Source organism: Sylvia atricapilla, chromosome 5, assembly GCF_009819655.1.
Source record: "Sylvia atricapilla isolate bSylAtr1 chromosome 5, bSylAtr1.pri, whole genome shotgun sequence".
Lineage (NCBI taxonomy): Eukaryota > Metazoa > Chordata > Aves > Passeriformes > Sylviidae > Sylvia > Sylvia atricapilla.
The window spans coordinates 58056933-58071350 of record NC_089144.1 but is presented as its reverse complement, the minus strand read 5'-3'; the positions used below and the strand labels follow the sequence as shown (position 1 = coordinate 58071350).

Genomic DNA, 14418 nt, shown 5'->3' with positions numbered 1-14418 from the left:
AGGGGTATCCATTCCATTTTATGTTTATTATGAAAGTGATTTTAACAAAAGTTTTATTACATGCTTCATTTTTAACTTTGACATAGAAATCAAAGCTATTAATATACAGAGGCAAAAGGAAATGTATTTTCTTATAAGGTACATTTACAACAACATTTTCTACTATAAATCTGACAGAATTGTTAAAATATTGGTAAAGCTTAGCACTGTATTTTATTTTCTAAGTGTCAAATTTTGTACAGTTATTCACTACCCTTGCTCTAAACCATTATTGTACATTTCATATGGAAATAGCTGTTTGTACACAATTTACATTGGTAATAAAGCTTAGAAGTCCCAGCAGCATCTACAACAGTTCAGTTTAAAACCTCACTCCTGCGCAGTGGTTTACGTGGAGCAAATTGATGCAGAAACCAGTATTACACCCCGTTGCTTCCCCCTGAAGTCCAGCCTGCCAGAAATTCCCGATTAAACTGGTGCTGGACATGATCATAATGAACTTTTTGCAGGTGAAAATACCACTGGCCTCAGTGGTTTTGCCTAAAAAAGGCTCTGTGATCAGCTATAATGTGAGGTTTTAACATTTCCACTGCTCCCTACGAGCATAGTGATCCCACAGATTTCCTTGTCTTTCCACTATCCATGTGTGTAATCTATTAAGTTCCCTTTTATTTCTGAGTTCTGTGTTGTTTCTTTTCTGAACAATGGGAGAAGAACCAGAACTAACTTTAAATATATATTCTTTTTATGTTATGAAAATGGGAAGCACTTTAGAATGACGCTTGGTAGTCAGTTCTGTTTAAATTAGGATGCTAAACTGCCCCAGAAAACTCTTCCTGTCATGCCAGTGAGACTGAAGAAATAACAGGATCTGTAATCTGGAATGATAAATCTGGCAACTGCCTTACATCCACCCCGATCTCTTAAAGTATCTTTATAATCAACATGTTGAGTCCCTGGTGCTCTCAATGCAAATTAATGGCCTTTCTAAGTTATAAAACATAGAAAACAATATTTACAAAATAATTTTAATTAAAAAAGTAACAAAAACAAACTCTAAAAAAGATATTTTCACAATAATTAAAATAAAGTTTAATTAATCAAAGCCACCTCTTTTCTAGATATTGAGAAAATTGAATTGCAATTGTTTGTATATCTTTAAACATGTTATCTCCGCTCTCTGAATACAGATGGTTTAAATTATTAGATCTAAACGTACTTCTGTACATTTTACTCTTGTATATTACATATTAATTTTATAGATAAAAAGCTTTATGATGACAGAATAAATAAATGAAATAACAAACTGGAATTGTATATATTGAGATACTTAGATAACAGTTTTTTGACATGGTTTATTTCCCACTCTGCTTCAATTCAGATGAGAGATAAAACACAAGACTTGTCTCTGAATCCAAGTCTCTCACTGAGGAGTAAGTTCATAGTACCTTACAGAAATTTCCCTTCTTCCATGAATTCTTCTGGAAGACAAAGGTATTCCTTTTCCCAAGTGCTTACAACAGTCTCTCATTCTAGAAAACTATTTCATTAAAGTCCCAGAGTACTGAGATTCTATTAGAACTCCTCCAGTTACTCCCATTCCTGTCAATCAGTGGTTTTAAACTACGAAAAAATGCAACTCCTTGAACTCATGATGCAGATATAAGGAACTATGTGTGTCACTCATTCCCATCATTAAGAAATCATCCAGACCCCTGAGGTGGTTGAGAAACTTGCCACTGGCTCCAATTGTTGAAGATTTTACTCCAGCTAAGTTTTTAAGAGCTTTCAAAGGTATTTAGAGTCCAGACAAGGGAGCTGTCACGGAGAGGTGAGTTTTGCTGTCAAACACCTATCAGCAGACCCTGTATAAGAATCACAGTACTGCTTTTGCTCCTGAAGTTCCTAACCTGCTATCTGCAAGATTAAAACTAGTTTTTTTACAGGTAAGACTCATCTGAGAAATCTGAATGTGTTGGGCAGGCTTATAAAAAGGCACAGGGTGGGGTTTGACTCTCCTTTTGGAATGCTGAACACACGTAAAGAATGTTTCTCCCTCATGTGACAGCATCCTTGCATTCTGCTTAGAGAGGCTTTCAGGTGAGATGTGCTCTTTAAAGCCCACTGACAACTCAGAGTGTGGACCCTCTGAAAGCTCTGACCAATCCTGTATTTTTAAGCTAGTCTAAAGCTAAACTAAACTAAACTAAACTAAACCTGGCTTAAAAGGTAAGCTAGTTTCAAGTAAGCCTACTTACTTTTAAGTGAGCTTACTCTAGAATGAAGCTGCTGTGTAGGAAGGATTAGTCTAAATCTTAAGTAGTCATAACTTTGTTCTATGGGGGAGGCACAATGAGGAAATAAAATTCTTTTGAAAAGGTGGTCTTTAGGTAAAAATCTAATGTACAATGGATGAAGGAAGACAGGGCAAGAAAACGGCCTGAAAGATTTCAGAACTTTTAAATCCAGCTTCAGTGAGCTAAATCTCCAGGCAGAGTAAGTCTTGTTATTGAAGGGAGGATGCAGTGTGGCAGAAGAAGTGGCAATGCACTGAACACAGAACCCTGCTGCTCCCTGTACTCAAGTGACACACAGAGGCACCTTTGTGTCCTCAGCACTTTCAAGGCACAACTCAAGGCTTGATGAGCAACTTGTGACTGCTGCAGCATCCTGGACTGCAGCAGGTGTGCAGGCAGGGATTTGGTAGCCTGTGAAAATGTTTAGGGATGATTCACCACCACCTCACTAAAAATAAGTGCAGTGTTTGAAGCAGGAAGAGAGGCTTAAAATGGTAAGTGCTGCAGGTACAGCTTTTAAGCATACAGGCATTTGCAAATTGAAAATAAAGAGCTCTGTTTGTACCATGGGATTGGGCAATCACAAATGGGCACTTCTTCAGTCTACTTGTAATAACACATAAATGTGTTGTTGCACCTGTCCTGCAGACAATGTGTAATTCTGTAAGAACAGATACAGGGCTGTATTGATATGTTCAAATGCAGTATTTCATATTCAGAGTAAATGCTAAAATGTTATATTCTGCCATGTTCATGAAGCTGGTTTGCTTAAAGGTAGTTGTATTTCTCTTTGTACTGTTTTTGATTCCCAAATGTGCGTAGGTCCTCTCTGTAGAAGAAAATATTCTTTGTTGTTGTGCTGTTATTGTGTAGTAGAAACAGGTTCTCTGACTTTGACAATGAAGGTGTCCTACGCTAACAGCTGAAGAGCTGAACTCACCTCCTATTTGGTGACTGCCAGTTTCTGTAACTGTAAATCTAGTATGAAAATCAAAGCCTTTCTAATTTCTAGAGCTGATATAAAAATTCTGTGCTGTTCTTCGAATCAACTGAAACCAGTCCAGACTGCCCTTGTCTGAATATACCACTTGTCATTACTTACTTTATTCAAGATTTGCACATCCAAATGCATTTCTATGCAGAGTGGCAAGTGTTCAAGCCTGACTAATTTTCTAAATATATCAGATATGAACCCCCTCTATGTTCACAAGCATTTAAGTGTCAACTTTTGAGGGTCAAATTATTTTATTTCTTTCAGTGCTTTCCTTCAGCCTGTGTTTGTCACAGAAGTCAAGTGCCTTGTCCTGACTGTGGAGTCCATGCCCTGACATGGCTCTGGGGAATATCAACCTCATTCTCAGGTGGTCTGTTAGGATGAGCTGGACAAAACCCTGCTTTTTTGTAGTGTGGTTTTAAGTCAGGGCAAGCGGTACCATAGCCAAATGCAATTTCTCTCGCCTGTATTCACCTCTCATAGCTCTGTCGAGGTCCCACTACCAGTAGCCAGAACTGGGACATGTCCCTCTTATGGTTTCTCTCTGGTACTGGATTTCCCATAGAGCTAAGAACCTGGAAAATGTTATGGTGCTCCCAGTGGTTTCTGCAGTCTGGCATCAGTGTCATACAATGGTATTCTGTCCAAACATGTTGGTTGTTAAACAAAAATTTTAGCAAGGATTTTACTAAACTCAGTGTACAGTACCAGGTTCTGAAGTTTGCTTACTCAAGTTTGAAATACTAAAAAGCACTGTGAATCATTTACCAAGTGAGGAAGTTATTTTTTGCCATATTTTTCAAACCCTTTTCTTCATATCTTTCAGTAGAATGGCTGCAATCCTGACTTGTTCTAATGGATCCGAATAAAACTCTAAGTAACCTATCAGACTTTGAACTACTGTTTGGCTAAAGTAGTTTTTAGCTATATACTGCATAATTGAGTACCTGAAAAGATTTTTGCTTTTTGAAAATTTTTTTTTACAAATGGCTACTGTTAAAGAAATAAAAAAGAAAATATTCCTTCTAGTGACCCTTGGTGAATAATAAATAAAAGTAGTTTAACATCCTCAAGAAAAAGTTAGGTTAACAGCCTTTAACAAAGGACTTTTATGTAGAAGTGACATTTTTAATAAGGGTCAATGTATATATTAAAAAGAAGGCTCACCAAAGATTTGAGGTTCATGAGTGGAAAAAGATTTGTTAGACTACATGGTCAGTCAGGCTGTTCAGGCATAGAAAGAAAAGAATTATATTCTTCAACAGAAAAGGAAAGAAGGCAAGCAAAATTACAAAAACTCAACAGAATACCTAAGGTGTGTTCTCACAGAAATGGAATATTCAACCACTTGTAGTCAACAGAAACCAACTGTGTAAATTTAAGCAGTACTTGCTCAAGGACAAAAAAAAGTGTTGGAAGATAATCACATCTGCCCCTAATATATGTGTTTGAGAACATCCAAGGTCGTGTTAAACTACAGGGTAGACAGGCAAAAAAAAAATGCAGCAAAGAAAAACTGTGTGTTAGTCTTTTTCTGAATGAATGCTGCCAGGAGAATTCATTTCTCCATTTAATAAATTTGTAGAATCAAAAGGGAAAATGATACACAAGAGGAAGGGACTAAAAAGGAAAGAGGCTGAAACACTAATTAAAAAAATAAAAAAGGCTCCTCTCTCATTTGATTTAGTTTCTGCTCCACGAAACAGCAGGAAACCCTGGATTTATCATCATGGCAAACCCACTGTTGCTCCGTGAGCAGGGCCTGAGCACAAGGCTAACACTCTCCTGCAGTCCCTGTGCTTGATGGGCATTGTGGCTACAAATTTGGCATAAAAGGGAGAGTCAGGTCTCTGCAAACACAGAACCTGCCCTCCAGCTCTTCTGCAAAACCGTGTCCTGCTCAGCCCTGAGCCCCTGACAAGCTGGGGCTTGGACACAGTTGTGTTCCAAATGTTTTAGAGACAGCAGGTCCAGCAACAGCTCCTCCTTGCTGAGCTCCTCCCACGTGTGTTGTCCTGAGGGTGACTCTGTTGGTCTGCATGTGGGGGGTTCCCAAGGAAGAGGCAACAGCTGACCCTTTACTGGGCAGCAGTTGCATCTTCACTGATGCTATTTTTCCTAGAATAATACATATTGAAAGAGATTGTCCCAGAGTAAACCATTATCCAGTATTGAAGAGCCAAAAGGCTTCAGGTTGGTGTTAATAGAAGTGACAAGCACTTGAAGAAGTCATTTAATTGTCTACACAAAGTTACATATAGATATGAGAGTAAATAGGGTGTGTGGGAGTAAAGATTTAAGCATGAATAATATTTACAGTAACTAGAGATAACATTACTAATGTACCCACAAATAAAAGTATATATTTATATATTTATATATTGTACTTAATTAGATGCTCTCTTAATGGAAAGAAAACCAAGACTACTAGTGTTGTTAATTTCTCACATATCCTATTGTAAATGTCTTTAAAGGGACCAACTGATGCATGGAAATCCAGAGCTAAATCTGTTTCAATTAGGTAGTTGACAGTGGCAAACCTCTGAAGAAGTTTAGTAGAGGATAGATAAAAACATTAGGACATTAGGGCATGGGACTCAATCTCCTGTAATTCATAAAACAAAATTATACTTTTTTTTTTCTTCTTCTTCTTTTTTTTTTTTTTTCCTTTTTGATTTCTACTTGGAGAGAGGTTCCACCAAGCCACAAATGAGAAATAACAAAATTTAGATTGTTCTGTTTTCTTCTAAAGATTCAAATATAAACTTCAAGTGCAATTCAAAATCCAAGTATTAATTATACTACATACCTCTTTCTATAACAGAACTTATCTTCAGGTAGTTTAATCATATTTGAATAGATTCCTCCTTTCTTTGACAAAAGTAATTGTGGATGAAAAAAAAAAAGCTAGAAAGAGTATTTTTACATAGTGAGATTTCAGATGGAAATTGAGGATACACTAGTGCAGACATAAACTTGGATCTACAACTAGATGTACTCAGGGATGAATAATTTTTTTTTTTTTTTGTAGTAAGAATCCCATTCAGAACATTGTAGGTGTTCTTCAGTAACAATTGAGAACGAAGACTGCAAAAAAAGAGCTTTCAAATTAGCAAATGTTTCTACTATGGAGGAAAGACAATATTTGACAGGAATGCAAAGTAACCAAAAATTGAATACCACTAGACTATTTGTATGGTCGTAGAAACCTGGAAACTTTCGATCGCAGTAGCTTTATAAATGATCGTGGAAACATTTCTTTTGACTCTTGTGCTGTGTACTTGAAATAGTTTTGAGGATGTGCCAGTACATCAAAGAGAGCTTTAATCAGTTTCTTGTCCTATGGGAGACAACATAGATATGTTAGATAAGAGCAAGGTTTTGGAATTAGTGTCTACATTGGCTTCAAAATTGAGAAACAATGAGGTCTGTTTTGCCAAACTCGAATCTGGGTAAAGCAGTGTAAGGAAACTGCCCATGTTTCTGTGGAGTTTTAGAGGGATGAGTCTGCCTGCTGTGCTGGATGCTTTTTGCAGTGCTCCTGGCAGGTGCTGCCCTGGGGAGGGCAGGACTGAATTAACAACAAACTGCAGATGTCAGGCATTAGAACTGCAAGCTGCCTCTCACTGTCCTTCCCACCAGCTCCATGCTGCTGTCCAGGCCTTCCCCCAGGAATGGGAGACGAGGCTGGCCCTCACTCATGCTGAACTTTCCAAGGACCTTCTCCTGCACCTTGGGAAAGCCTCGATTCAGAGTCTCAGCTGAGCCTGTGCCTGGCACTGTGCACTGCCCCTGCGACCTGAGCAACCCAAAAGCTGGAGAGAGAGAACAGCCCTGGGCAGGGATGGATGGCCAAGGGAGCCAGCTCTTTCTCAGCTCCTGTCCTTCCAAGCCCTACATTTACATGGCTCAGTCTTGCCCTCTGAGCAGCCTTTTTTTCAGTTTAATTAGTTAGTTGTTACAGGTGTTGCTTGTATCTTCATAAAACCATTTCTGATTGAGGCAAGATAGTAATTTAGGTAAATACATTATTTAATGCACAGCAAATTTAATGAGTCATTTAAAAATTCAAATGCCAGACTGAGGCTGAAGAAGGCTCTCCAAACAATAGGTCCTTTATTCTTGGCTGATTTTTCAAGCATACAATCTTATTAAACCTATTAACATATATTTCATTTAGTTCCTGCTTCCACAAAGGACATAAACACACGATGAGTCCAGCTCAGTTACTTGATTTTGGGCTGCTTCAAATACCAGCATAAACCTCAGAAGACAGAGAACTGAATTTGGGGTCACCAAAATTATAATATAATGACTCTATCAAGATATATCAAGGTATCAAGAACTATTTTAGGAAAATACTTAGGAAAAGGAATTCTTGGTTAGTCTCAAAGAAAGCAGGAATTTCTTACCTTTAGAATTTCTTGATGGTTTTCTGATGCATATAATCGGCCATCTCGAACAATGTCTTCTATTAGTTGTTGGTAATCCTCTAAAAAATAAAGATCAGTTGAGTGACTGTGACACCGTTTGGGAGGGCAATAGTCAGACATGAGCTAGGCCTCCTCTTGAAGACAGAGTTGAGAAATTTTGTATTCAGTTATTCAGTGTCTCTCTCAGTGTCTGCTGTATTCTAATTTAATCACCTTAAAACCCTCTATTTCTTTATAACAATGGTTTTGATTTATCCCTATAAATACTAACATCTCAAAAAACTACTCCCTCCAGATAATAATGCTGTATTATCTCCACTCTAGAGATGAAGAAACAGAGATACAAAATAACTTTTCAAACATTATATATGTTATATATATGCTGTTTCAAAGTCTTTGCAACTAAAATTAAATGAGACACAAAATTTTTTTCCTCATTCTTCTGTCCGTGCAAGCAGTGCAAGAGAGATTCTAAAGGAAAATGTTCTGTAACTCAGATATAACACAAAGATGAAAACCAATTCCATTCTCACCATCATAAGTCACATAGGGGACCTGGAATCCTTTGCCACTGTTTCCTTCATTTGACTTGAACTGAATCCAGAGTTTCCTGGATCTTGAGGTAAATGCAATAGGTCTCTCATATGTCTGACATGTTTCATATGTAGTAATTGAAGTAGGAGAAGCTAGAAATAAAGTTAGACAATGTTCTTTATAAAATAATTTTTGTACCCTTCCTCATATAGGGGTCAGAGATGTCAAATTGACAAGGCCCTTCTCAGCTGACGTATTCCTGAGAGCAGAAGCTTTTTGTGATAGAATGGATGTTGTCCTTATTTGCCTATAAAGAGAACAGGTTTTCCCACAAAGGTAATGGGAGTCCCTCAGCAAGAATCTTAAGCAGATGGTGAGGTGTAATTTTTGATCTTTATAAAACTACTCTCAATATTAATTTTTTTCCACAACTATAGCATTGTATCCCAGAGCACCCATATGCTTGTCCCAGACAGGTAAGAACAAGTGAGCTGCATGCCAGACAGACATGGTAGCCAGCCCCCTCACATGGCCAGTTTGGGGAGTTCATCTGCTAGCAATAAACCACTTATGAATAAAAACACAATAAAACCAGAATGTAATGTCTGATATGGTAATTCTGGATAAAAGACTGTCACACCCAGTCAGTGCATGGGTGGAGAGTCAGTGGCCCACAGAACAGTTAACCTGGATGTGAGAAGGTGGCTGGTGACAGCCAGCAGAGCTTCACTAAGGGCAAATCATGCCTGAAGTGTAGCTTTACCCTGATGTGTATGGCTTTGGTCATGGTTGGAGCCACAGTTTGTGGTCAGAAGGACAACTGGTGTAGTTTTTTTGATAGTAAGTGCTTTGCTTTTAAAAAAAACTCATCTGCACAGGTATAACTTCCTTCCATCTATAGCAATGAAGTGTCCTCTGAAATACAGAGATGTCAATACAGGCCCTTAGGGATAAAAGGTTGTGAAAATCGTTTTAGCAGATAAAAGATACCATTTTTGTGAGTAAATACACTGTTTTGAATTGCCTTTCAGGTCTGGTGCTTCTTGATTTAGCAACAAATCACCAGAAGGAAGTCTACATCCTCCATGCAAAAGAGGAGTGCATTTCACTGGGATCTTAACTTCTGAAGTTGTTAAATTAACTTCATAATCAAAGACACAAAGCACCCCCTCCGTTCCACAGAAAAGTGGGATAACTTTGGATTTCTTGAGGGTGTCAGTTGTACCAACACATTTCCCAGATTTAGCGATAACTGCAGTATATTTATATTATATATATATAAATATATATATATGTCAGTTATTACATAACTGCAGTATATATATTTACAAAAGATAAGTGAGAGCACAATCTGTACAGATTACAGAGATAGTTCTCCAAATATAATTTATCACTGTTGACTTCTAGAAGGGCAGTGATTTATCCCATGTGGTAACTGGGCCAGACAGAAGCCCATTAACTGCTTTGTGATTCAGACAATAAACTTGAATAATTAACATCACTCTGCTAACTGTTATTGGTAGTGTTCTAACTTGCCATGCCACTTCATTCAAGAAATCTTTTAGAAACCTTGGCTACAAGGCATCCCTTCAATATGAACTATTCACTCCATCTGCTTGCAGGAAATACAACCCATGTCTGGCAGCTTACCACTTTTTCTCATTACTAAAACATCGCCACATTCATCTTCAATTGGGAGAAATATCTCAGGTACTACGATGAGTATTCTTCTCTTCGGGGGTGGATTTATATTCCAAATGCATTCCACATTAGCTGGGTAGTCTCCAGGATAGTTGGGGGATTCAATGTAGCCAGTGTAGTCCCCTAGTTCTCCTCCACAGTGCTGGTCTGTGGAGAAACATAAATTAGCATTTGTGTTAATTCGTAAATTAATCTGAGGTGTTTTTCTAGATGTGTCATGAGCAAGTCTAAACTCCTCCTTGTGGCTTTAGAAATGTGCACATTCTCCACCTTTAAAGGAATATTTGATCCACAAGGTCATTCCAACTGACTGCAAAACCTTAATCTCTGGTGCATGAACTACTTCAATGCTTCATCCACGTTGCTTTGACTTTGCTTGAGAAACAGGTAAATAAACATGGTCCAATTGTGGTTACCATGGATACTGTGCTGACATGCAGAAGATACTCTGCTCTAACTTACTTGGTTTTTAACTGGGTTTAGCTGAATGAGAGTGCTGGTCCCAACAGCCAGCCTTACTTCATAACAGATCTGCCTTGCTTCACCTTAGATTAAACCAGTCAATGAAGGATCTCCACTGATGGATCAGTTTTTCTTTCTGAGTTTTCAAAAATCCTATTGAATTTGGCACAAGTTACTTAAGCTTGATCTTCCCAGGCCCACTCATCCACATAAAATTAGATATATGTTCAAATATTTTGCTTAATCCAACCCCCAAATATTATGTAAGATCAGAAACTGGCTTGAAAACTGAGAGGATCTAAGACTAGCAGAGTAACAATGATCGTTTTATTTTACAGGAAAATCATCAAACTTCTTCAAATTCCATACAAATATATAATGTACTCAAATGACATTAGAAATTATGAAAGGGTTATATAAGACACATGGCACATAATCAGACTAAAAACTTACATATCTGCACATGATTAGTTAGTTAGATGACATTGCTTAATTATTACAGAAACATTGTTAAATTAGCATGGTAGAGATAAAAAAAATGCTTCCCTAAAATAATCAGTAATTCACAAAGGATCAAATAAAACTGCACTGAAATCCTTGAGGATATTTAAAGTGGTAAGTAAGATAAGAGAATAAGAGACTGAATGCTATAAAAAAGCCTTCAAGAAGATCTCACTATTGTAAGAGATTACCTGGCAGTTGCAGCATGCATGACCATATCTTCTAATATTTTACAATTATTCTTAAATGGCAGTTACTCTGATAGAAGATATTTTGCTCTACAGACACACAGAGAAATATACATCGCTGTTGCACAACTTACAGGATCTGGGAAACGAAAGGCTCTGTAGTTTAAACTTGTAGCTGACACTCTCTGAAATCATATTAAAGCTAAAACACTCATATGCCTCAAATGGTACTTTCGCAACTTTTATTCCTTATTGTTTTCCCAACTTTCACTATTCCTTCTAGCAGTAGATATTTGCTAACTAGGAAATACAAAATTGAAGTCCAGCCTGACAGACGGAACCTTTGAGCTGCAGTTCAGATCCAAAGACACACTCTGTGTCACTGATACAAATGTGACTTACTTTTGCAATGCGTGACATTGGTGGAGCCATCAAAATCTGTACTGGTGTTGCCAGGGCAGGTGATGCAGTAGTTCTGACCAAACTCAGGCTGGTATGTGCCCACAGGGCACCGGATACATCTGTGTGTTGTGGAGTTGTAGTAGTGTCCAGGAGAACAGTGAACTGCAAGGTATGAGGTGTATTATTTTCGAAACATAGCAACCTCCAGTGCAGAGAGGTTTCCTCTGCCCTGGATATACATGGTTTGCAACATACTTATTAGGCCATAAAAGGCAGAAAAGGAACCAGCTCCCTGTATTTCCCAATAAAAAGGATCTTCCAACTAAAACCTCATGACAAGAGCTAAACCCTAATGAACTAGAAATGCGTGATATGTATCTCTCACTGTATTTCACAGATTAGTAATAAATGGAAGCAGATGTAAATCCACCTCAACAAGAAAAATTACTTTCACAGTAGCAGGAGAGAGGTTTCCATTACTGTCTGTTTGCCAGAGCCAGCATGTCATTCCAGTAACAAAACCAAAATGCATGTTGGCAGATTCCTTCTTCAGCGTTGGCCCTGGAAGTTGACATTATGGAATACAGAATGCGTTATACTCTTACAGTGTCTGCCCAGCCCACAAGTAATCAATCCTTAACTTTGTATAACTTTTGTAGTGTTTAGTTTTCTTGGTACAGTAAATAAAAATATACAGGACATGAAAGCTAAAGCATTGTCTAAACCAAGTTCCTGTTATTTACTTTTACCACACAGTGGGGCTGATTCCCTTACCAGTAGCAGTGCTGAAGAAGGAAAGAAAACCATAAATAAACCATAAATCCAAACTCCAAAGAAAACCATAAATCCTGTTCAGTCTGCACAGCCTCAGGACACCAGTCCCAGTTTACAGATTTCTTGACCATTTCATTTAATCACATGTCCATGCAGCGACAATGTTTGCTTTGGAGCCTTGAAGAGCCCCTTGGCACTGGTGATAATAAACCAAAGGCCAAGAAGTAGGAAGATGAACTGTGGAAGAATTTTGAATTCACCTTTTGTTTCACAGTCTTGAAAGGAAACAGCACCTTCGTATTTGGTCACAAGCCCACCGCCACAGGGAAAGCAGAGGGTCCTTCCTGGTTCAGGCTGATAGGTACCAAGAGGACAGACTGTACAAGGTTTAAAACCATCTGCAGAGAAGTGCCCAGGAGAACACTGCCCTAGAAATTGAAAATTATCATCTGTATTAGTGTGTTGACTTTTCTGGATGAAGTATAAAACCCACTAGTAGTTAGCAAGGCTTTCTTTCACTTAAACATGTGACATCAAGACAGCTGCAGATTGAATTCTGATCTTACCTGCAAATACTGTATTTTCCATGTATCTTCTTCCTAAAACCACCACCAGTAAATAGGACCAGTTTCATAATATGCTTTTTGGGAACTATGATTCTGCTTGGATTTTTTTTTTTTTTTTTTTTAGAAAGGATCTATTAAGATTTCAGTAAAATACTTTGTACTTTCACCAAGTCTTTCATCCCAGTATTTCAAAGCACCTTATAAGGAAGAAATGGAACTGCACCATGCCTATGAAGCAAGTTTTTGTATCCATTTTAGAGATGTGGACAGTGGATCATGGGGTTTACCAGATGGGATGGTACCAGTCAAGCACCTTATCTATGAGAATACCTAACAGCAGCAGCTTTTCATGTAGTTGTGAAAACTAGTGCTTGTCACATGCTCCTCTGCCAGGAAATGGTGATTTGTGTAAAGCAAATTGTTTTGTGAATGAATCTACTGACAGAAGTTTCCAAACTCGCTCTCCAGGCAGTTTCTGATAGGAATTTGTTTGGCTTTTTGCTAGCTTGAGTAACTTTACTCTGTGAACCTGAGAACCAGAATGTCAGGTTTTTCAAGATTATGGCATGAATCTTCACACCACTCCAGACTGGGACACCAGTGCTGTGAGATGCTACATATTCCCTGAGGTTGCCTAATCCCAGTACTTTGTAATTTAGCTTCCCTGAGAACTGAGCAGCCAACAGAAACAACTGGCTTGAAAACAAGGAAGTTTTGAGAACTGTAGGTATTGTTGCAGTCTCATAAGAACCCTGATACTTGCTAGGAAATGTTTGGGGCATTCAGTATCTCGGGTGCTTTGTATGAGTGAGGAACTTTGGTATTTAGGATGACCTAGAGCTCCTGAGTGAAAGTGAAGTTCAAGTTCTGTCCCCACAAAAGCCAAACTCCTGTGGACACCTGAGGGGTCAGGATCTCCAGAATTTACTTGTGCTCCCATCCCAGCTGGCTGGAATATGACCAGCCAGTACAAACTGGCTGTTGTAACAGACATCAGAGAAATACTATGATGTTACTAATCTGAGGACAATTTTGCTCTTGTTTTTAGGAGCAAAACCGATCTATCTGGCCTGATCCAATTGGTTATTGGAACCCAGACTGGAATATGTTTCCTGGTAGGATTTGTGACCCTTGTGGGGTCCCATGCTGGAGCAGGCTGTCCCTGAAGGACCGACCCTGTGGAAAAGTGACTCATATTGGAGAACTCTTGCCCATGAGATGGAGTCACATTGGAGAAGTTAATGAAGTCTCCTGTGGGAGGGACCCTATGCTGAAGCAGCAGCAGCAGGAACAACATCATTGTGATGATCTGACCATAATGGGAACCCCCATTCCCACCTCCCTGTGCTGCTGCGTGGGAGGAGGTAGAGCTGGGAAGGGAGGGAGGGGTGTAGAAGAGGTGTTTTCAGGAGGTATTTTATTTCTCCTTATCTTGCTCTGATTTTGATTGGTAATGAATTCACTGAATTTTCCCAATTCGAGTCTGTTTGATGTTTGGTGAGTGATCTCTCCCTGCCCTTAAGTTGTGAACCTTTGTTATCCTGTCTCTTCCCTCTCCAGCTGAGG

The 14418-nt window shown here is 38.6% G+C and overlaps 1 protein-coding gene across 1 annotated transcript in view; it reads right to left on the bottom strand.

Annotated features, from left to right (window-relative positions):
- Positions 1-3594: 3594 nt before the first annotated feature.
- Positions 3595-14418, bottom strand: part of SCUBE1 (signal peptide, CUB domain and EGF like domain containing 1) — a 190510-nt gene continuing 179686 nt past the window's right edge. The window contains exons 18-23 of the mRNA XM_066319599.1: positions 12547-12714; positions 11513-11674; positions 9909-10106; positions 8258-8410; positions 7704-7783; positions 3595-6631 (exon numbers count right to left, since the gene is read on the bottom strand). Coding sequence (XP_066175696.1) covers positions 6479-6631; positions 7704-7783; positions 8258-8410; positions 9909-10106; positions 11513-11674; positions 12547-12714 — 914 coding nt within the window. The 3' untranslated portion in view covers positions 3595-6478. The remainder of the gene's footprint in view (positions 6632-7703; positions 7784-8257; positions 8411-9908; positions 10107-11512; positions 11675-12546; positions 12715-14418) is intronic.